The 25,264-nt window shown below is 39.3% G+C and overlaps 1 protein-coding gene across 1 annotated transcript in view; it reads right to left on the bottom strand.

Moving 5' to 3' along the window:
• The window catches only part of CREBBP (CREB binding protein), an 83,675-nt gene extending 58,761 nt beyond the window's left edge, over window positions 1–24,914 (bottom strand). The window contains 4 exon segments of the mRNA XM_009995506.1: window positions 3,400–3,446; window positions 3,449–3,554; window positions 24,206–24,256; window positions 24,383–24,914. Coding sequence (XP_009993808.1) covers window positions 3,400–3,446; window positions 3,449–3,554; window positions 24,206–24,256; window positions 24,383–24,652 — 474 coding nt within the window. The 5' untranslated portion in view covers window positions 24,653–24,914.
• Between the last annotated feature and the right edge of the window lie 350 nt (window positions 24,915–25,264).

Here is a 25,264-nt window from a genome sequence, read left to right as displayed (position 1 = left end):
TAGGGAAAACTCACTGTACTCTGGAACAGTCCCACAAAGCAACAGCTAATATGCTGTGTGGAGCCATAGTTAAGAAAACAAAAACAAAAAAAACCAATCCATCTGGCTGGCACTGAAAATTAATACCTTAATGCTGACCTTTTAATCATTTTAATACCGTATGGTTTGTTACTTCTTTCCTAATTAAAGAGATTAAATGTGCTTCTCAGGGTATAGTGTAAGGTCAATGCTTGGAGCAAAGGTTGGAAGATGCACTTGAACTAATACTTCCAGGAAACACTTCACTGGGGAAGTGAGGGGAGAATGAGAGTGTTGTTCATAGGAGAGCAGTACCTTGAATTTGGATTTAAAAAAATCCACTGCTGCAGCAGAGGTTTATCCTGACTACCAGCATGAGGGTTATGCCTGACAGTGAAAAAACTCCTGGTTAGTGTTTGGGACAGGGGTGCCACACATAATGATGCTTGGAATAACGTGGGTTAAGAAACACACTCAACTTCAGGCTTACTTTTGCAGCACATGTATAAGGTTACAGGGAAAGGCAAAAGATTGAGAAGAGTATTTTAAAAATATCTATTTTCATGAACAAGGGGTCTCAAGACAACGGCTGCAACTTTCTGTTTCTTCTTCTCTTATTTAGATATTCTTAGTGGTAACCAAGGTGCTCGTCAACATCATGCTGGCATCTGGTCTCCTTCCTCAGACATGCCACGTATAACCAATGTTTTCATTCACACAGGTTTGTCTCTCACACAGAATAGTACTTTCAGATAAGGACAGTATAGACGGCTGGTTTAGCAAGATATGTGGTTCTAATCAACTCTCAGAGAACCCTGGAGGTTCCTTTAAAAGATAGAGTTGGTCTTTTTGCTTGCTGCAGTAGGGGGAGTCTGAACTGATCCTCCACAGGCTCATTTCTGATAGATGGTTAACATAACACAGTGCCCTTTCCACTTCACTCCTGCCTCCCTTAGGAAACAGGACAGACCATGTCTCCAGCAGACCACCAGGTCAGAGCCACTAAATCAAAATGCCCTCTCTGGGGTCCTGAGGCATCATGGGACACAGCACATGGTGAAGGGATTGCAGCAAGGAAGTGTGGTGTAACAGTTCCAACACTGCAACTCTGCTCTGGAGAGCTGCCTCTGTCACAGGCAACTCCTCACACGTGCAATTTGGGTAGTATTTTAGTTGCTCTGTGTAAGACAGAGACTTCCATGAGTTATGGGAACATACATCTAACCAATGTGAATGTTGTTTTACCCTTAGATAATGTCCTAACATATGAAATGGAGAAGGGTTGAGCAAGCCAGGGCCTACAAACCTCAAGCTCAGACTCAGCAGATTCTTCCAGTCTTACCCTCTTTGTGCTTCTAGTCTCCTGTTTGAAACAGGGACCACACATCCTTATCTCAAGAGAGGCACTGTGAAAAGTAACTAATCCAAAGTATATGCCTGCTCCAGTGATGACTGCCACAGAAATTACTGTTTCAAAAAGACTACCTAGGCAAAATATATTACTACATACAGTCAATAAGGCCCACAGTTACACTCCGAGCAGCAAAAATAGAACAAAATGTTGAGTAGATGCTGTTTCAGAGGGCACTGATCACATTATATGCCAAATAAAGCAAAGACTCTGTGGAAGGAATAGCATATGGCTATGCATGTACTATTACCAAATAATGACACTGCCCTACCCACTGCTGCCAAGTAAAGGTTAAAGTTTAACAAGGCTGACATTTCCTTTTAAATTCCTGACTTTGTAATAATGTTTAGATGGAAACTTCAATTTTAATATATAAAAAGTTCCACCCCCATCAGGACTGCTAACAAACTCTAAGCACATAATCCCTAAGTAGGGTCAAGACCTTTTGGCTCGACAGCACCAGGCGTCCATCAGCTGAAATGGCTGCTCCTCTCTGTGTTGGCTTGAGGGAGAAAGATGTATTAGGCACACCAAGCTTTTTGACAACTGAGAAACAAAGAAAGATGGTTTTGATTCTCCTCTCAGAATACAAGTCATATTTTTTGACATTTTGAAAAAACTGCAACTGATAGTACTCAATTTCCCTTACTTTTCTCTGTCTCTTACACAAGATGGGAGAAAGAAAACAAGGTTTGTTGTGTTGTTTTTTTTACTGGCTCCCCCAGCACTAGACAGGCCTTCATGGCAAATAAAGACATTACAACCTATCCTAGTGAGTACATTAAGATTTCGGCTTCCCCTAAAACCTGTCATTTAAATAAGCACAAAATTAGGCTTCAGAATCAGCCAGTCACGGAGACAAATACAGCACTTTGGGCAGATGTGCAGGGAAATTATTCATTTGCTTTACACCTGATCCAAACTTCATCTATTTTAAAAACAAAATTAGAAGAGTCATGCAGCAAATGCTCGTCTACAGATATTCTGCCTGACTGCAAAGGTATTCTGCCTGACTGCAAGAGGTATTCTGAACTTGGTCTTATTAGTCACCTACTCCTTTCCACAACCATAAGCAGTAAATGGCAGATGATACTAAACAAGGATTTCACAGTGTAACTAAACAAAAGTTAGGAAGGAGTCCTCTAAAAGAAGAAGATGAAGTTTATTACATCCTCTTTCTTCTCATATATAGCCTTATTAGTTTGCAGGTAGCAAACTCAGTGATGGAAGGACAAGTACCACTTGTGCCAAAAAATAGCTGGTTTTCTAGTTAAAGTAAAAAATAAGCAATTTGCATCTTATGGAAGGTTTTACAAGTTTCTATAGTAACTGCTATCATGTTACAGAATACAAAATGCAACAAGCTGGAGTTTCCATAGAAACGACACAAGCAGTTTGATTAATATGCAGACATTCCAAGACAAATGGGAATGTTTAAATTCATTTTATACAGAAAACTCTATTAAACAGAATACTATAAACTTGGGCAATGTATCTTAGGAAGAAGTATTCTCATAAGCTTGTGAGCTGTAATTCATGCACAATATAAACTGAGAAACACGTGGTTTGTTTACTGTATTAAGATTCACAGGATATGAAAGGTAGTACTCAGTTTCAGGGAAGTTTATGATGTATCCAACACATTCATTTAGGAATTTAAATCTAACAAGAGCACTTACAGAGAAGATATTTTCATCTGGTTTGGAACCAAATGTACCAGACAAAATTAAACAGATGTAATGCAATTCTTATAATAAAACACTGTGATTGCTTAGAAAGTTAAATACTGCATAAAAATGTCCACACTTTCTGCAGGCAGAGCAGAGAGGTAGTGAGGAGCCATGAGGCAACTCTGATGCTTAAATGACCATGGAGAAGCTGTTCAGTGCTGCAGAAGCTCTATTACCCAAGAATTCAGGATGCTCTACCCAGACATAACAAATCAGGGTAAAAAGGCAGGTATAACTCACCATATTTGGCACACTGGTGACAGGAGTACTCTTGATGTCAGCAGGATTCCTGGCTTGTTTGGTAACTGAGGATTCACTCCTGTAGCTCCCATCTGCTGCCCTCCAGTTTGACTGAAAGGCTGCCCAAAGGGACTAGTGTTCCCTGTCATTCCCATCTGGAAAAGAATGAATGAAATGATTGTAATTTCCTTGATTCCGAAGGGATATTAAAAAAGATAAAAAATAAAACATATGTCAAACATCCATCTTTGCACTCACATAGACCAAATTCCAGTTTAAGTTGCTCAATATTAAATTATTGATTTCACAACTTCAATCAATTTTTTTTTAAAAAAACAACAAAATTACAAATTTACACAGCTGTGTGTTTAGAAGTCTTGGCAATTTGACTTACAAAATCATGCAAATGCAAAGGAGAAAACAAGACTTTCCTTCACAATCTGCATTGACAGAAATTACTTTCTCCAACACTGCAAAAACTTTTGAAAACCAAACAAGCCTCAAATCCTGTTACACTTTGTGCATTCTCTGCACATAGTTTGTACACAGGCTACATGGGAAGGGAGAGGCATCTAGCAAATGCTCATCTACTGATGGTTTGGTTCTTGAGGAAAAGCATCTGAACAAAAGGACATCTATCTAAGGCTGACATCCCTGACAAATGACACTCCCAAAACTCCTTAAGAATAGCAAGCAGAAATATGACTCCCCCTGAATGAGTAAAGGGAACAGTGTGCATATCCAAAGGGCCCTCTCGCCTGGAGAGGAGACTCCCAAGAGAAGTGCTGAAATCTCTTTTACTTGAGCCAATCATTATTACACTGGACAAAAGGTCCTAAAAAGGCATTTTAGCAGGAATTGACTTCTTTCAAAGATGTTGACTAAGACAAGGACCCTCTTTCCCCCTCCAAATAAAGAGAAAATAAAAGTTGATGGATCATGGTTATGCTTTTCCCTGCCCCACACTGGGAGATTGACTTTCTTACCTATCAGAAAGTCTTAAATATAAATCCAACCATTGAGTGTTTATTTGAAATACTAAATCCCACTTTTCCTTCCATTTGACCACTCCAGCCTTTCCTTATAGAACACACTGGTTTTCCATGGTCCTGGTCTTTTCACTTCCCTCACCAGCAGGGATTCAGGAGGACAATTCCTACAGCACTCATCACCTTATCAGTGCAGCAGCCTCGTCACAAGGAATTGCTCAGTGGTTGCTTTTTCATGCTTACAGGAATCAACAACCAGTTGATGAAGTCCTGGTTAAGAGCAGTAAATGATACCAGGGCAAAGTCCAATAAACACAATTTGACTGTGCCTTGTCCTCTTTGTCAGTGTACTTTGGACACTTGGGCTTCAGACAGCTGGCCCAGAAGTACTCCAAGTAGCTTTAGGTTAGAAAATACTCCTTTCACCCGCATCCTGCAGTGACTATTCCTATATTCAAGCCTTTTTCCATGGTACAAAATGTTTTATCTTTACAGAAGGATCTGACCCACTACATACATGTTAAAAAAAACCCCAACAAACCACAAAACAACTGTTACTTGGTAAAGTAAGAGGTTATTGTATATATGCTCTGCTCTAGAGTAAAGCTGACTAGTTGAAATGGCATATAAGACCAAAAAAACCCAACTGCTTAAAAGTATCAATATCTTAATAATACAGACTGCTTTTAAAGAGATATTTGCTACTATCACATTGCACAAGTATCCATAGTTTTGTTTTCTATATGTGTTTTATTTCTACGTTTGTTTCATGGGACTATATGTTCAAAGAAATTAGTTTTAGAAGTTATTTATTACACCTGGATTTTGGCAGCTTTTCTCCGAAGAATTAACAGTGACGTATTTAGAAAACTTACCCACTCATCTGAACCCACTATTTCAGACAAGGTTTGAGAACAGATCATCTTACATCTACAGCCATTCATTAATACTATGGTTGTTTATTAGATTAACAAGGAAGAAAATTTCTGAAACTAAATGTGAGATCATGAGAACAGAGCTTCTAGGTGACTATTTAAACCTTTCTCAGGCCAGAAAGACGGATCATTAGTTCATTGGCTATTATTCAGTTTCCTCCTTGTGTTTAAATCCCCAACTACAAACTCCATATGTCTACAGAAGTCAGCCCTTCTAGACTTTGTACCTGCCTGCAGGTTTGATGGTTTGTTTTTTTTTTAAATTGAATAATATATCTGACTACTCTGGCAACCAACCTCTGAGCCCCTGTGGCCACCGCCACCACCACCACTATGAAAGCACAGTGGTGAGCACAAGTTGGTAGAGAGAAATGCTGCATACAGAAGATCTTACTTCCACTATTCCCTAACCCTGGCCACACCACCCTAAAAAGGGCAACAGTGAGGAGATGGAAAAGACTGGGAGCAGACAGTGAAGTTGCCTAACACAGCTGTGCTGAGCTTGAGCAATATCAGGCTACAAGCCTCTGGCAGAATCTTACACAGCTGAATTTTCAAAAAGCAGAAGAAAGATTTTCTTTTCTTTAGGCAGTGTGAATGCTAGGCAAATTTTACACCAAATTTAAGTTCTTGCTCCAAAAGAAAGGTGTTCTTCATCTCCTCTCATCACCAGGAAAGATTAACTTTTTTTTATTAAAGGAAAAAATTATTTAGAAATAGATTGTTAAACTTGGATTGTTAAAACTACATCACTAGAACATTTTGAAAGTACCAAGGAACTACCCCAACAGGTACCACATGGCTGATTTATCATATTCTGTTTTTTCCTTTTCAATGGATTTTGTTATTAAACATATCACACTAAAACAGCAAAGCAACCTTTCAAGTCTTCCAAACTCAGTGATGATGTGGAAAAATTTTCCTTTTTTAGGTGGTCGTTAAGATACTTGATTGAAATTTAAAGAAATGCCTTCTGTTCTTTGAAAATACTGGAAGCAGAGTAGCTTCCACTTGAAACCGTGTAATTGTTTAAGCTTGTTCTTTACCACATGGGATTTCAATGTCTAAAGCTTTGCTTCAACAAGTGAAAGGAACCTAAGGCTAAAGAGTTACACTAGTCTACAACTTAACAAAATAAAGAGATAGTTTGATAACATTGTAAAACATTAGACATGACCTTTAGCCTACACTTCATTTTTGTGAATTACTGCCAGCCAGTCAAACTGGCAAAGATCTTTGTGTTTGTTTGTTTGAAGTCCACCTTTAAAAAAAATCAAAACCTGAAAAGATGGAAAGACCATTATTATTATTACTATTATTATTATTTTTAAGAGGCAATCCCTGAAGTAAATGTGGAGCCAAAAATCTGAAAGGACCAAGCACAAGTTAATTACAGCTCACAGGCATCTGGAGCTCCAGCATTTTTTTAAACTCAGTTTTGCCTCAGAGAAATTCAGGTGCCTCAAGAGCACAGGGCTGTGACTCCCAGACACTAGAAGTGAACAACACAATGCAAGAACTGCTCTAATGAACTCCTATCTATTTATAACAGTTCTAAACCCAGGCTAGGATCCACAAGGACTTTTAGCGCAGAACAACCTGCTGCCAAACAGCATTAAGATCAACAGCGTTTCAGAGCTGTGACTGGCAACCCGAGCAGAAGCTCAGCATTTATTCCAGCAGCAATCATTTATTCCAGCAAAGGCAGCAAGGTAGGAACTGCAGCAAAGCAAAACACTGCCAGCTCCTCACTCAGGGGGGAAGCAACAAATGGGAGGTGGAAGAAAAGGAAGAACCCCTGCCTATCAAACACTGAAAAGATGTGCAGGTGCACAAGGCATTAACTGGCATTTCCTGGTTAATTATCTGAACAGAGATCAGGTGACCTCCTGTAAAACTTTATCTAAACCACTACTAATTGAAATCTCAAGAAAACAACTGGCATATATCATCAGATGATCGAACATATAGAGAGTAAACATTTTACACTGCTTATTCATTTTGCAAACTGAAACCAGCAGCCCTGAAGGAAACAAGTCAGAAAAGGCTCAAACTCTACAGCTCCTGCCTCTGCACCCAAGTTTTTTCCTATGTGAAATGAGGGGGCAGGTGGGGAAAGGCAGATACTCATAAGACCTTTGTTTTTATACTTCTGAAACAGAACTCTGATCCTGAATTAGCTAGTTCAGGAGCAGATTACTAGGTAATTACAAGTCATCAAAGCAGATAAAACTGCAACAACATGGGAGTTAGCAGCCAGGTCCTTTTCACACGGGACTCTGAGGCAGCACCAAGCCTTGTATTTTGCTTCGTTTGTTTAATTCACTGCCCTGAAAGGAATGAAGGCAACAAGCAATCCCGTGCAAGCTGTTTCTTCCACCTGCAACGAATGGGCACAGATATGTATCCCAGGGCTACTCAACACAGCAGTGTGGTGGCCGCTGCATTTCCATTACAACAAAAGCATAAAGCTTCTCTCCAAAAACCTGGGTTTTGCTGTTCAATCCCACTTTATTCTAAGCTTAAGGATGTTCCCTGCCCTGTTGCCTTCTCTGCCAGTTCATCTCCTTTCTTCTCTCCCTGATGCAACCACCATTTCCTGCAAGGCCACGTTCCCTGCGCTCCTTCATCCCCGGGTGGCTCCTTTCATCCCACCTCATTCTCTGCCAACTCATGTTTTATACTCGTGTTTCCGTGCTGCAGTTTTGTGCAACTCTTGCTTCTCTGTGCTCACAACTGCAATGACTTCTGCTGGGGTAATGCCGACTTTTTCACAATCCAAGTGTCTGCTACGCAGCTGCAACGGGGTAGAAGTGGGGGTGCTACAAACCACCCCAGCACAGGAACACACCACCTGAAGTCACTGAAGAAGTAACACAACTAATGCAGGACACCAGCTTAAACACATTATTTCTACTCTAAAACAGTTCCTCTCAGAAATATGACAATGCTGCTCTCCTTTAATGGGAAAGATGCATTTAATAATTCTGCTATCCAGAAAGAAAAGCAGATTTTGTTCCCTTTTTTTTATCACTATGGCAACTCTCTAAGATACTGGAATCTATTACTGAGTGTGGATAGGAAATAGGGTATTTCACTCTACTCTCACAAGCCAAGAAATGTACAAACTTCCAAGCTGAAAAAAGAAAAACTTTAAATCTTTGTTTAGCTGACTTGGACTTCAGAATACATCCCACACTGCCATGTTTTGAGCAGCAAGTGAGAGGTACTTCTTGTTTTGCCTTTCAGTTATTTTCAGAGCTGAACAACCATTCAATTTCCTGTAGTTCCTGGAGTTACACAGATATTATAGATCATGTCTGTGACCAAATCTATACATGATGGTGCAACTCAGATCTGATATGACAGAAATGAGAAGTTCACCAATCTAATTTAAAAGATGCCTTAGGACCAAACTGGATCTTCACACCATCCCACTTCTTATGTTTTTAAAGCTCACTCTTCTCCTTCATCCTTTATCACTGCTGACATACCACAGCACTTCTTCCTCTAGCCCAGCATCAAGGAGCTACTCTCTTTTTGTACACTGAGCATTTAGGCCATAAATAAACCCTGTCCTTTCCTCTTGCTCTAAGTTTTTATTAACTGTCCCTTCACCTCTTGCCACTACAGCCAGTTCTCTCATTCACAGAGTTGCTTCATTATCACATATTCCTCTGAGGCTCCCAGGACATGCAACCAATATAACCTGCTGCAAAAACCATTCACTGTTACAAGCACATAATTTCCTTTCACAGTCCCTTTTCTAGCTTCCCTCCAACATGCTGCCATAAACCACAGAATCTTATACAGTTCTGCTCCTCACTACCCATCTTCCTTCAGGAAACTCTGCTTTCCCCTGTTGCACTAACCCACAGCAGGGTTCCAAACTTAAAAAAAAAAAAAAAGATCTGGCAGGACAGACTGAGTTCACTATCAGTTTTCCTGCAAGACAGAAAGATAATCCTCATTTTCAGGCACTAAAACATGCCAAGGAGCAGCACCTACCTCTGACAACACTCATTTTATAACTTGTACCACTGCTGTCTACATCAAGTTAATACTACACATTTATTAAACTTGGTTGGTTCAGACAGATTAGTTCAGAAAAAAATTATCTCTAAGTTAAATGTTGATTTTCATTGAGTTTTGAAGCACTGACTCTTCTGGACAAAAGTGCTTGAAGGTTTTTCTGGCATAGTATTTCAAAACAAGACTATCAGACATGGAGCAGCCTGACAGCAGAAAAAGTACTGGAAGGCTGATATGGGAATGAAAGAACTTAAAGCAGCATGAGTTCAGTGGAAAATAAACCTGGTTGAAGTAATCTGATTATGATCCAATCCTGCAAACTAAAAATAGTTATAGTTAATATTCAATTCAGTACCTACTAGATATTTAACTAGCAAACAGTCCTAGAAAGAAAGGAAGCAAGCTGGCTGGACTTGGAAAGCTGTGCATCTGCAAAGTACTTGAACAACAAATCTGAGCTCTCAATGTGACAAAAGAGGCATGAGAAGATGACCAGGTAAAAGTGTAAAACAACCTCTCTGTGCTTTTGGCTTGATGTGAGTGTTACTGTGATGACAACAACAACCATGCTGCCTTAGTTCTTCATGAACCACAAGTAAAACTGACAAGAGACCAGAAGGCCTCAAGAACTATTCAAAGGACTAAAAGGTGTGGATACAACAGGCAGTCTAATTGCAATCTCATAGTCTAATTTCTTTAGCTTACTATTTAAGATTATTAATTTGCTTATCTTACTCAGGCAATGAGTGAAATAATCCTACAGTACCAATTTCAGGGATAGAAAGGTGGTAATACAAGCATTTTCTGTTTAGCAAAGACATATCAATAGGTAAGAACTGAAGCTTCAAAGCAAAAATTAGAAAAAATGTGACCAAATATGACTGAAATTCTTCAGATTATATTAATCTTCTATCTAAATAATGTGTGTTTCTGCTTATCAACAAGAATTAACTCACAAAGGTCACAGGGCCTATAATCAGAGGTATGCCTGACTTTGTATCACTCATTTTTATAGCCTTAACTCTTTAGAATATGGAACCTGGTGATAGAAAGCAAATTACAAGTTCCCTTCTTTTTGTCTAGGGACAACACTGAAAGGTGAGAAGAAAAAACATCTCAGGAAGCAAAAATTGTCTAAGACCTTAACCAAGCTGCCAAGTCCATTAACCGAAGCCACAAACAAGTCTCAAAGTCCAGGAAAGCAGAGGTGCAGAACGGAAGCCAAAAACTGCACCAAACTATTGAATCCTCCTCTGGGCTGCAGAATCGTGTTAGAGACCAAGCATGGCTAAGTGCAACTTCAGCTGACTGCTCTTCTAACAACATGAGATGAGAGACAGGGAGGACTGCAAGGCAAAATTTCATTTATTCACTCAATCCAGCAGCAATTAAGTTGCCTCTTCAGAGTGACACTGATTTCAGGCTCACAAAACCAGTTATGTTGTTAGGAAGATATCCTAAGGATACTGGGCTTAAGGAATGGTTCTGTGACAGTTTCTCGTCTCCTCAAATCAATTTTTCTCTAATCACTTTGGAAATCACTGGTCAATTTGAGTCATTTTTGTTAAAGGTCTCCCAGATAATAAAGTTCCTAAGATTGCTGAGAGACAAACAAGTAGATTATGACACTCAGATTAACATCTCCATGAAGAAAAGGCAGGGAAACCTCTGCCATTACCCATGGTGTTCAGACCGAGTCAGACCATGTCTCCAGGGTTCTCAGTGAGCCATCAATATTGTCACTCGTGTCCTGTCAGCACCTCAGGATTATCTGAGGACATGGGAGGGAGCTGAAAGCATAATAGGAAATGGTTTAGAAGACCCTTGGGGAGGGGTGCTGTGAAGAAGCACAGCCTCTATAGTAGCAGTGTGAGGATACACAGCCAACCTACTGGGCATGCTGCTCTCAGACCTGTTTTGGCAACAGAAAAATAGGAAGGTCTGACCTTTTTTTTCCCACCCAAGTGTTGCCATATCTCTGAACCTGAAAAAACAGTTAGAGGAGGAAGACAAAAAGACAGTCTTTTAGTGAGCTGCCACTATCCTTATGTTATTCTGGACTTAGCCTATGGTACAATTTATTGCAACCCTCAGATGAATCATTTGAATTACTTCAGAGCAAAAAATGCATGTGATAACTGGGAACAGAGAGAGAACAGAGGCATCCTAGCTATGATCTGTTTTGATAGAAGGCCAGATCTTCACAAACTAACAGTATTGTTGAAGAGTTGCATATGTGAAAGCTGGTCTGTTCAACAGGACAAATTGCTCTTGGAAGATCTTTGTCATTCACTGCTACTCTCTTCTAAATCCCCTGTATTTGCAAGGCAGGACATTCCCCTTACTTCCTCCTGTAGTACCACTGAAACAACCCAATGTGAAATGACATCTTAACTGCAGAGGAGACAATAACTAGTTCCACCTTTCAAAAGTTACCTATAAACTATGATTCAGTTCTCTGAATGTCTGAGCTGTAACTTTAGGGCTAGATCACAATCAATAGCTTTATGTTGACAGAGCAACCACACAAATATATCAACTCTTCTGGAGCCACTGCTGCTCAGCACCTCACATGCTTCATCCAAAACCTCCTATTTACATCACTGACACATTAGGGACACCTCTTTATTTCTCATTTTTAAAGCTAGCAAACTGGCATGAAATGGAAATTCTGCACTTCCCACTATGATCCAGGAAGTATCCTTTGGGTTTGCATGAACAGAATGATTGGGTAAATGGGACTGGCACACTGCTCCTGCCTCTAAGCTACCACTTTCATAAGTCACTACAGGACAGAGATGATTCAGAGCTTATTCTCTACTTTCTGCCACCATCCATGCAATCCAACCCCCCCTTTACTTTCCTCTTTTATGAACCTCACCAAAACCAGTCACTTATTACTCCATTATTAGGCCAAGCCTTCAAATTCCTTGTCATTAAATTACTATGCCTACTTCAAACCCGGGCTTTCAACACACAACTTGGTTAAAAAGCTCTGCATTTTGTCCCCCTTCTCCCCTCCCATCCATTGAGATATTTTTGCTACAAAGAAGTGTTACCTTGCTTGCCTTAAATAATTTTCACTTTCTTCCTTTTGATCTTTATCTTTCTCTCAAGGCAAGAAAATTGAGCATTAAGGAAGGTGTCAGATGTTCAGAAGTTATCAATTAAAGTATACAAAGTACTATGAATACAAGAGTAGGTCTGCTCTAAGTAATGAAGGAACAGCAGAAATTCAGACTGACAGACAATCCATCTGCATTTTATACTGTCAGAAAGCAACAGCGAAAGAGGACAGAACTGCTTTCAAAAGGCTTATTTCTGCTTTCCAGAGTGGTAACTCAACAAGAGACAGACATCTCTGCTTTGCCATCTGCACCACTTCACCATCAGTCCCCAGATGAGTGTCACACACAGCTTCCAGAGCTACTATGCTCTGGCATCAGCCACCTGGAGTTGATCCCTCCTCAGTCCTGTGAGCTACTGCCACGACTCTGATCAGCCACTTTGCCTGCACGCTGGGTACAAAAGAGCAGCCTTCCAGCCAGGAACACGACGAGGACTTTGTACTTTGGACTCTTATCTCCCTCTGGTATGAAATACAAATCTTTAACACGAAGCAAGGTCCACCTCACTGATTAAGGCTCTCAGAGAAGAGTAAAAGACAGGTTCATTACAAATTCTTTTCAGTTGTGAAGTAGGAAAGGCAGGCTTTCTCTACTATGTTGGCATCATCTTGTATCTGTTTACTGACGAAAAATAAAAAGGGCCTCTCCTAATTAGTTTCATCCTATAGTAACATGTTCCAAAAGAAAGTCACCATGGTGCTTGGAACATACATGCCAGAGGGACAGATGGAGAGACAAGGAAAAGATTAATCATTTTGTGGCAGAAGGCCAGAGGTTTTACCAAAAAAAGTGAATTTTAGTGCAAGAAAGGTGGCAATCCTATTATATCAGCTGGGGTGAGAGCTCCTCACCTAAAGCCATCTGCAGATTGGGCAGTTTGACAGAAACACCAATTTACAAATTCCTTCTCTTTTAAAGTCGGCCTTAAAAGTAACAATTCAAAAATCAGTTTTGAGAATTAAATCATGATCTGGCCAGCAGTGCTCTGAGGAAGCCTACGTTGTGCTGGAAATCTCTAAGCTAACTGCCATCACTAATGCCAACTGCAACAGATTCATGAAGCATTTAAGAGTGTCTTGCTCTTCAGCAGCAAACAAATGCAAAGAAAAAACACTTAAACACCCAGGAAGAATCATAATTTACTTCATCCTTTATTACAGGATGAAAGATTTGGCAAAGCTAGAATTAAAATGTTAAGGATACCATTAAAAGAAAGCCAGGTGTTTTATTACTACTTGTTATAAGGTTTGAAATTCTCTCCTAAGCATTTCATGGAGAGCAAAACCAAATTGAAGTATTCCAACGAAACAAGACCACTTAAAAAATAATGTTCAAACAATTCTGCATAATCACTGAAATATAAAAGACAATTTTGTGAGGAAATGCTCTTTACGAATGACTGGATATTTAGAATACAAACTCTTTTAATACATTTAACTAGAAATAAACCTTTCCCAGGGAAAGGAAAAAAATCACATGCTTGCACTGTATGTGACTAAAGTAAGAAAATGTCTCCAAAATTCCACACAAGCCTGAGTGCTCATACAATGGAATAAACCATAGGAAGAATCCAAAGTGATTTCTGCACTGAACATCATGGTTGTACTTACAAATAAAAAATAAAGCTCAGAAGGCTTATTCTGCAATGGTGTAACCTCTGCAAAGAAAAACTTCAAAGCTCTAACGGATAATTAGCCAACAATTGATCAATATATTTCAATTGCTTCAAGACCTTTCATGAGTGCCAAGCAAAAAAAGTGGCTTTCTTCAGATAAACAACTATTCTTCTACATCAGAATCAGAAAGTTAACCAGAAGTGATTTCAGAGGTTTGTTTCATCAAGAAAATCTAGACTGGACACTAACAGTAATTGAACAACACTTTAAAAAGATTTTAAAGACTGAAATTCAGTTGAGATACACTTCTACAGATACTTGACTGGTAGATTCACAGGCAAAAATCCTTCTGCATTAGTATAAGAATCAACTTGTACTAAGACACATTTATAGTCACATCACAACAGAGTTTTATAACACAGGATCTCAACTCAATGTCCCTGTCCTCCTTTAGTTCCTCTACTTCCTCATCATTAAGCTAAATGCAGGTCTCTAAACCAACAGCAAATCTCAACACAATGTCCTTCATTTCCTGTACCGTAAATATGAGCCTTTTGAAATGTACCCAAGAAGCCACAAAAGAATTTACAGATGTGCCTGCTGGCACCTCAGCACTTCTGGAGTTCCTCTAGTTGGCTGGCGACAGCCAAGTAAAAGAACAGCACATCATGCTTCAAAAATTCAGTATTATAAGGAATCAACTTTTGTTGGTAAGTCAAACAGTAGCACTATTTAAGAGATTCTTTCCCATTTATCTCCCAGAAGCTGACCAGAGATACATTATCAGGTGGACAGCATGATATGATAAGTCTACAGAGGTGTGGAAAAGGCAATAGGAGCTCAAGATAGTAACAGCAACAGGAAAAGTGCCTCAGAAATATCAGGAAAAGAAGTATTCTGCTTCCTTTCTTTAGGTATGTAGTCTCCTTGGCAGACACATCCTACAGGACAAGCAGACACACTTGTAGACAAGGGAGAGATTGTGTTTCTAAAAGGAGTAATTATTCTATTTCAATCCAGAACTGAGGGGGGAAAAAAAAAGAAAACCAAATAGACATGAAACAAATTTACACTGCAGGTTACATTAAATACATTAAAAGAAAATAAAATCAATATAGCTTACTCAAAACAACCACTTAGCAAAAATACCATTGCCTATTAACAGTAACTAAGGAGAAACATAACTATAAATAATTCACACTGTTGAAATAATTTTTAAATAACTAAGAGGCAATATGTTTATTTTGAAACACCACACTCTTCAAGTCAGAGCTACCTTGAAATCTCCAGTCTTTCTGTAGAAACTTGCTCTCCTCCATGATTTAACAACTCAAGTGAAGCTACCAAGAGACTTCTCAACAGTTTTTTTTACACAAGATCCAATTTTTTTTCTTTAAACACATGCTTAAAATTGAACAGTGGGAACAAACTAGGTACACACACACACTTCTCACTGAAGGCAGCCTTCCAAGAAATGTATTTTAACCCAAGGTGCCCAGTATCAGACTAAGGAAGCAAACACAGCCCTTTCCAAGAGGGAAATCCCACCTTCAACTCATGGTGGTCCAAAACTCCTTCATTTCCAGGGTACAAAGGTCCTGCCATTGTTAAAGCAGTTATTTAATTTAGTCAATTTGCCAAAAGTTTCAAAGGGCACTTGTTGTTTGTTTTTGGAAATCCACTTTTAAAAAAGAATACCATACAGACAGGCCAGCATTATACTGCAGTCACTCTGAAACATTTTCTGCCCCAAAACAGCAGCATCTCTCAGAGTAAATAATCTATTTACTACTCTCTTCTAAAAGTCTATGAAATAGGTCTTTTTGGCAAAGATGTTCCTATATTTAAAGTGCTGTATTTTCATTATGATTCATTCTAAAACAAAGGCACTACTGAATCCCTCTTATGGAACAGTATGCTGCTTATTTGCAAAACCTGAAGCAAATGTGTATACACATCCCAAGGAATAGGACTTGGGGCTTGGGAATCTTCTTGGGAATCTTGTAAGTATAACATTACCAGATGCTACTTAGAGGTGGCTTTTGTAGTATCAGTTCAGAAATCATTTAAATCTCAATTCTACAAAGTATTTCTGACTTCAAAATTAAAGCCACGACTTGGATTACACAAAAAGAGTTAAACATTAAGCTCAGTATGCCATTACTCTCCTCAGTCACTGCAATTTCTGGGGTAAATACTCCTTACTGTGCTGACAAGAAGAAGGGTGGGGAAGAGAAAATGAGCATGTGTCACTCATGGTCAATGGACAACGCTACAGCAAACTGTATTGATGACTTAGGCCTCCACACACAAAACACTCACAAGCAGAAAGGAAAATGCCATTATATTTTGCCATTACTCATACTTAGTCCTGCAAAGCAAACTAACAATTTTGTCAGTAAGAATTCAGGATTTTTTAATTTTTTTTTTTTTTAATGTGGGAGGGAAGCGTGTATTGAAATATCTTTTCTAGTTTAAAAGTTAGTATTTTAATTAAGGTGAAAAAAACAGCTTGTCTGCTGAAAAGTGCCTTGGGCATGCCCTTGTGTAGCCTCTTGTACTGACATTTCACCCTTAGCTGAGAAAGGGGATTTCAAAATTCCAAAGCACAACTTTCAAACACCATGTATTTTTTTTTGTCTGATAGTTGAAGCTGTCCCGTTTGTATTTCACCAAAGTGTTTTCTACTTCTGGAAACCACAGGAGGAGAATTGCTTCCTGTCACTGCTTCTCCACTCCTGATACATTTCTCAGGTAGGCTGACACAGTGTATCATGATATATGTAATTTTCCAAGTTTCCTGCATTGCCTTTTTTCTAAGAAAATAGAGCCCTACCATTTAGTTTGCAGACAATCATACCAGATGCTTTGACACATTTCTGTATGTACTTCCAATTACAGGATTCCCAATATAATGACAGCTCTCTGTCAAGTAGAAATCTTAAGTTTATTTTTCAGGTAAGGAGAAGTTTTGAGACCTGCTAAAAGGTCTTGTAATCAGAAATGCTCCTGTGCAACAGTACCTATATGCATGATTGGAGCCTGTTAAGAAAATTACTATGACAAAGCCACTTCCTTCTGGCTGAAGTAATCTGGCATTTCGTAACTTCTACACACCAACACTCAACTTGGCAGGTTTTCCTCTCTCCCAACTCCCGAGTCATTTTTTATCTTTGTTTGAAAAAAAAGCAAACAACTACAAACAGCAGCAGGAAGATATGTGAAAACAGTCTAAAAACTTGAAAGAAATAATTTCAGTCACACTTCTTAGTAAGGACTTGGCAGTTTATTCTGTCATTTTCATAAACCTTTTGAAACAACACTGGAAATCTTGCTTTTAACCTGTGGCTTCCAAAAGAAGCAGTGGATCTATTAGCTTCACTTCCAAAACTTTCTTTCAGACACACTACTTAGAAATGAACTCCATTCCAACAACAAAAAACTGAAGAATGACAAGATGGTAACTGGTATGATTTAGTGACAAAATCCTTCCCGCTTGTGTTGTGCTACCACAGTAGAAGATAATGGCACAATTCTACCCCAAGAAGATACCACAAACATTTTGGTTTTGTCAGTTGGATGGTTAAGTCAGTGCAAGTGAACAGAGATGAATTTTGAACTGCCTGAGCTGGAAGCAGGAGGGGAATCAAGGTGTGGTCTGCCCCCACGAAGGCTGACGTGTCCCCTTTCTTGCAGCATTCAATTTGCAGCTCTAGAGCCAAACTGCACCCAGGCACCTGCTCAAGCAGAGGCAGGAGACAGGAGCCAAGTGACTATCACTTCAAAGATCTTCAACGGCATTGCACAACTGCAAGTGCAATTTCACTCAAGTATCAGAAATAGGAAGTGACTCAAAATTCAGGTGCCAGGAGTACTAGTTGTGGTAAGCTTTTCGAGTCACCAAATCTCTTCAGTCTGTCAGAGTAAACTCCTCTGTGGAGCACCACTTTGCATGGTCATGTTTCAAAACAAAACTGCTTTGCAGTTATTTCAATTTTACTACGAGTCAGTAAGTTTTGCTGCTATATGTTTCTACATATTTATATCCTTCTTCTGTTTGGATTATTATAAAAGCACATATGTCTCTCCTTGGTAAAAATGCTGGTTTGGTAATAAAATTATTCAACAGAGAACCAAGAGACTACGGTCAAGTCTGTAACATGAAGAGTCCCTTGAAACTGGGAAGCAGCATTATTTGGAACACTATTTGGACTGGCTACTTGTGTTTGCCAGAGGCATGGTCTGCTAGGAGACAGTCAGCTTGGCAGCCTCGTATGGACAACTTAGAGGATGAAAAGCAAATTAACTGCAAGTCATGTTAAAACAATTCCGACAGATTCAGAGAGATTGAGAGTCACCACAGAAACAAACTGCACCAGCAGTTTGCTAAAGCACACAGAACTGCAGAGGAATGGGAACATCTTCAGCTGACTTAATTCACAATCAGCAAGCGTATCGAAATCTGGCACTTAGCAATATCAACTGGGTCATCTGTTTAAATAAATAGTTTGCTTCATTTTTCTGACCACAAATTTTCCTTAGTACAGATTGCCTAAGTCCAGCAACATAACTACATATACAGCTCAAGTCTTGTATCACAATTCTTGCTCTTTAGAGTAGTTAATTTTTTTACTAAATTTACACAAGAGTAATATCCAACACAAAACCATCACTTGGTGAACAACTACACAACTGAATGTGTCAAAGGCACATGTACTGTATAGACACCCAGCGTAGAAACAACAAATAACAGAATCCAGCTCTTTTCTACCTCAACAATAAAAAAGAGAGACAACTGGTTATTCTCTTGGTAGACATAAAAAACTGTTTTACTGGATTCTGTTTGGTTCACTTTGGTAAGAGCTCCTCCTCCTCTTTAATCTAAAAATTCTCCTGCAACATGCACTGGCATGTGGCTTTTCTGAATAAAACCAAGTTGAAAACACACACTATTCAAATTAATTAAGCCAATACAGTTAAGAGAAGAGGCTGGCCTGAATACATTTGCAGAAATCCAGCGTAACATCTATTTTTGCACATTTACTGATATTCTGAACCTGTTAATTTTTTTGTGTCAATCCCATGACTGGTAGCTACTTCTAATTAAATACATAAATGCATAAGTAAGGAAAACCCATCACTTGCACTCTTTGAAAACTGTATCTGAATTCATAACCACCAGACCACCTTCTGAAATAGTTCACTGGAACACCTGCCAGACAGATCAGCTTTTCTACCAGTTGCACCCTGCCAGAAAGGTTCTAGCTTATATCAATACAAATATATTCCTTTAGAGTCTTCAATATGAAGTTACTTAAAATCTACAATCTTGTAAACACATTTTAAAAAAAACCAACAAACAACCCAACAATGTAATTCTCATAACTAGGTATGAAAATAAACAACCATTTTCTCCTGATCTCTTCATAGATTCAGAGTAAGACCTGACCAAACAATTACATCCTTTTATTGGGCATGCAGTTTGATTAACTGTAACTGTTAGAACCTAACTTTGAGGCAGGTTTACTAATCTTATAGAGAAAATAACTTTGAGAGGAAGCAGGAGTAGCAAGCTGTGGTTTCAGTGCAGGTTGAAAGCAATGGCTTCCAGACCCCATCAGCCACATGCTGGAATTTTTCCCTTTCCCTTAGTTGCTGCTGCTGGATATGCAAGTGATACAGCTCTGAAGTTCCTGAAGATTATTTCCTTTACAGGATTGTACAGGGAGGCATTACAGCTTGGAGACACATGGAAAAGAAAATACTCGTGAGTATTTTCTACTTAACTACTTCTTAAGAGAAAGAGTGAAAGTACCAGTTAGGTGAATCACTGCTCGAAACTCCTAACAGACTGCAAAAAGGAAGTTTCAGAACCATACAAAACAAATGGGAACTTCCCAAAATTTTCTTCTGATTTTCCACAAACTTTGAGAGCTGTATTAGGACAAAGGGAATGCATCTCAGCAAGTGACTACAGAACATTTGAATCTACAGAAACACAACTTCAAGCTCCAGCTGCCAGCCCCAACAACTGTATGAAGCTTCATCTCTCTCATTTGGAAAAGATGAACTCTCACAGCAACAGCAGAGTGTTAGGCACAGAGGATGCTTCCAATAAGTGCTCATTTCTATGGAAGCAACAGACCATCTGCTTAGCTTTGCTACTGCTGAAAGTGTTTGACAACCAACAATCTTGAATAACAACTCTTAATTTTAAAAGATTTTCTAGATGGTTTGAACACGTTTTCTGGACTTCACAAAAAAAAAAAACATGGCACAAAAGGTCAATTCTGCTGCTACTGGAAATTGCTGTGACAAGATGAGCTGTACCTCTCCCCCTGCCAAGTGATAATTGTTCAAAGAAGAATCCTTCAGCTCTTTTAAGCAAATTTCTTTAAGAACTTCAAACCAGTCACATGAAAATTATCCCTGTAGTGCTGTCCAAGGAAACAGGGCCATAATGCCACAGTTACAAGCAAAATTGTTACAGGAAAGGAGGCTGGTGATAAATGAAGCAGATAGATACACAGTAGCACAGAGGTTTCCTCAAGGTTTCCACATTAACTCAGACAAGTCAAAAATCAGAAAGCAGGAGCTCTAAGTAAATCCAAACATGCCAGTTACATAGCTATGGCCAATGAAGAATTTAAATCCTTGGTCTCTTAAGTAGTTGTATCTTGAAATTTACAAAACCTTCTCAGGGACTACTCTACTCCCTATATCAAAAAATAATAACCTAGGCTGTCAAGAACATGCTATATACTCCCAAGAAAGCACAAGTATGACTTTCATATCTATTGTTTAACTTGTATTGACAGGTTGCTTCTTCTGGAGGATCATATGAAATTTATTAAATCCTTTGCTCCTGTCTCTAGAGGAAGAGGAAGTGTTTTGATTTAATCTCTCCCTCCCAATGTTAACACATTTGTCTTTATGTCAGCACCTCATGCACTCTGACACTGAGAACTGGTTATTCCTCACTCCCTTCCCAATTGGTTGAGGCATGGTTTATCTGCTAGCTTCTACTTAGGCAAGCACATACATCATGGGCTTCAGTGACTATTGCTAATTTCTGGTGCACCTTCCATGCTTTCAAGAGCTGCCTTAAAATGGCAAGTCCAGCTCAAAATTAACAATATTGGCTTATCAGGCACCAGATAAAATGATTCCCAGTTATTTCTGAGCAAGCGAAGGGATCAGATTCTGGATTATTTTTTTTCCTTCTTTTTTCTCTTGCTAGAAAGAATCCTTATAAAAACATACCACAAGAAAAACAGAAAAAGCAGTGGACTTTCAGTAATTTACTAAAAAAGGATTAGAACAAACCATCAAGGAAGCAGAGTCTTGCCCAACACAACTGGTCCCAACTCACAGAGGGTCAGGAGTGCTACACACTGCACATAAAACACACTGAATTGAGAAAAAGAGGCTTCTGAGCCATAGCTGAATGTGGTTAATCAGTGCTGCACATCGAGTTAACATAATGAAAAAATCTTGGCTTAAAAAGTCCTTTTAGATTTTTTTCTGCATTTGTATTTCACTCCTCTTTCTTTCCCTCAGGATATATCTCTACAGTCACCACCTGCAGAATTTGCTCCCAGCCCTGATACAGTTCTTCAAGCATGATGGCAGCTACATTTTAAGCTGTTTAGTTAAGTTAGGCACGTTCACTGGCAGTAGATCAGTTTTACTGCTCCTCTTCAAATCTTTTAAGCTGTACACATACATTCGTAAACATCAGAGAACAGGAGGTGAAAAAAACCTGCCCCACCTTCTCCTTCAGCAGAAATTGCAGTTTCAGAAGAACAAACTGACAAATGTTTCTTTACTTTTCTTTACAGTTTTCATCACAACTGCAGCATGAACTAGAGAAAAAGGTAACACTATCATGGCTCATAATCCTATTATGACAATAAAATGGGGGATGGGAAGAGACTGGAAGAAGTTGTCAAGCCTCAAATTAAGGGAAATCCTTCTTTTGAGGGAAATAAAAAGAGAGAATGCTTGCACTTCTCAGAAGAAAATGCAGGGAGCAAGGAATTTGGTCCCAAATGGTAACATAAAATCCTTGTGTAAAACATTGAGCTTGCTTGTATCCAACTATGAGAAAATTTAGATATAAATAAAGTAAAACTTCTTAAAAAAAAGAACCACAAAATGCTTGTTAAGCTTCATCTTGTCTAACATGATATGGAGCCCTGGAAAAAAACCCCAGATTTGCTATTTTTTCAATTGGCCAAGTTAAAAAAATTCTTTTAAGTGCTAGCACCTCTACAGAAGCATGATTTTATCACTTATGGGCTGTCATTAAATAGTCCTCTTCCGTTTTCCCAAACAACTTTGAGTCTAAGGTTTTCTGAAAGCAATAAATTTGCTCCAGTCTTTTGGAAATGCACCAGCAATGCTGAGCACAGCACTGCATACAAGGATTACCCACCGATCTCTGTAACAGGGGCACTTCCACTATTCCTCTGCAACATATTCCTTGGTCAAATTAACCTTTACTTCTTGAATATATGCTAAGTGAGAAAGTCCAGGTTGTCCTACTGAGCTGGTGAATCCCATCTGTAGCTGGCATCAGGCTAAGACTGAAGTCCTTGAACAATGGAATTTGTCTGAGTGCTGGTCTACTCCTTACCAGGGGGTGGGTTTGTTTAAAAGAAATTAAGACATCACAGAGCCTCTCCCACCAGACTCATACATACTCCAGCAGATGAAGACCTTAGGCAAGTCTTTTTGCTTTGGGGTAATTCTACTTGAGTTAGTCCACATAAAAAAAAAAAAGTAGTAGTTTCATCACATAATAGTGTAGTGACTAGGAAAAATCTAAGAGCTCAGAAAATCATTCTAGAAATAATCCACATAATTAGATTTTGTCCCTCTTCTTATACATTTCAAAGAAAAAGAAATGAAAGGTAAGCTGAATTTTTTTCTGTGCAGACCAATCCTCCCCACACAACAAATTCAGCCAGTTCAGAGCCTGGACAGAGCTACAGCCACTTTCACATGCTTTGACCTTCCCTGAAATCACAAGTTTCTTTTCTTTAAGCAAAGGGATCCTATTCAATGCCAAGAGAATGCTTTTTATATTTTCATTTTGGAAAATTAACTACCCAGCACTCCACAGAGATGTCAGCATTTCTTCAGAGAACATTATTTCTTCTATGCCAGGCAACCTTTTCCATGATTCCTGATACATCAATTAATTGACACTTGGATGTTAATAAACTACAACAAGAATAACAATCAACGTATAACTAGATAAAGTATGTAAAAAAAAAGTCAATTTCATCTCTGATAATCTGAAAAAGGTGGGGCTGCCATCTTAATTTCAGGAAGGAACTGTCCCAAAGTAACACAGACAAGAGATGAAGCACACTGCTATGCAACTGAAGGGCAGAAGCAACAGCAATCAGAACAATTCTCTAAGCTCATGCCTGGAAAACGAAGAAATACAAAGCAATGACCAGACCAAGAGGGATCAGAGCAGTGCCCCACACCTGCAGATACTCCCAGGTGTGTATATTCACTGCCCCAACCTGCCATGGCCAACAAATGACACTTCTTGGCCAGACACTGCCCCTTCCCTCTCACAGAGTTTGCATTAGCTTGACAATCAATGTGAAATGTGACGTTTTCAGCTCAGTCCCTCTATACTTGAAAAACATTCACCGCACAGCTGTTGACAGTGGTCCTTGACAAGAGGACCAACTGCTGCACCTCTCAAATTCTGAAATATTTCTCTTAACAATTTTCAAATTGCTTTAAGACAGTGTGGCCTGGCAGCTGCACCAAGAAGTAATCATCTGTTTCCCTTTTGCAGGATTCTGCTACGCTTTTCCCAACTACCTTGCTGCCATACTATCCAACTTTTAACTTCAAGGATGTGTTTTTCAACAAGTGCTTTCATTTCTGATTACATGGGAAATACTGTTTCAATTATCTTGCTTTCATGTTACCACTGGTGACTGAAACAGATAACTACAAGCTCAAGAAAGTGCATTCTGCAGCTCTGTTGCAGAAAAGAATCTATTACATTTCCTAAATACCTGTAAGGAGAAAAACGAAGTGCAATAAACAGAATATATTAAATTAGATGTACATACTTTAGTCATTGCTCCTGTCTGTGCTGTGTTCAGCCCAGTGTGACCAGCCATCTGTGGAGATACTTGGGTTAAAGTCTCTGCCAGCACACTGCCTGCATTCCCCTGCATGGCAGGGGCAGAATATTGCATTCCTGCTCCCCTTCCTCTTCCAGCTGCCCCAAGAGATCCATTCATTACCTGCCCTTGTCCTTGCTGAGGCTGGTTCATTAAACTGTGACCAGAATTACTGTTGAGAAGGCTCTGGTGTGTCTGACCGAAATTAGTATTCATACATATCCCAGGTCCAGTCTGTGATGTTGCAGGGCTGCTTGTCACCATCCCCACTTGTTTTTGTGCTTGAGAGTTCAGAGTTTGTGATGCAGGTGTGGTAGGTCCAGAGGTGCTGGCCGCTTGCTTTGCCAGGCCCGAAGCAGAAGTGTCTCCCTGGTTTAAAGGGCTCTTACCCATAGCACCCAGATTACCAAGATTAGCACTGTTTGGCTGCCCTTGAACTTGACCCCCAACTCCCTGCTGGACAGGGCTACTGGAGTTCACATTTCCAATTCCTGGGTTTAAGGAAGAGCCGCTGCCTCCCCTCAGAAGTTCGGAAAGTTGTTTGTGTTTGGAAGCTGCATCTGGAACAAGGTTGCCACTGTTGTTTAAAAGGCCCAATTCGCCATTGGGGATCAGCTCATCAGGAAGATCATTTTCCAAGTCAAACAAAGATCCAAAATCTACAAGTTAAAACAGAAACACAGGTCAGAAAAACATGGCAAACAAGTAACTAAAATACTTGTATCTACACTACTTTGCATTAGTCTTAAACAATGACATGCATTCAGGTAGGTCTTTACCCAAGGTTCAATATTGCCAGCAAGGAAGGGTCTCCATGACATGAACTCCTGAGCCCTTCAGAACTCAACGTCACTGGTGCAAACTGTCCACATACCACCACACACTGTAGAGCTCTGTCCAAGAAGTAGATTTTTTGGAAGACTTTTGACAAACATTGTACCAAGTTTAAGAAACTAGGGTTTGTTCATCATATTCATGCCATGTAACTCCTCAATTTCTCTTGTT

Source organism: Chaetura pelagica, unplaced genomic scaffold, assembly GCF_000747805.2.
Source record: "Chaetura pelagica isolate M959 unplaced genomic scaffold, ChaPel_1.0 scaffold124, whole genome shotgun sequence".
Classification (NCBI taxonomy): Eukaryota; Metazoa; Chordata; class Aves; order Apodiformes; family Apodidae; genus Chaetura; species Chaetura pelagica.
Note: the sequence above shows the minus strand (reverse complement) of the source record. Positions and strands in the feature narration are given on the sequence as shown.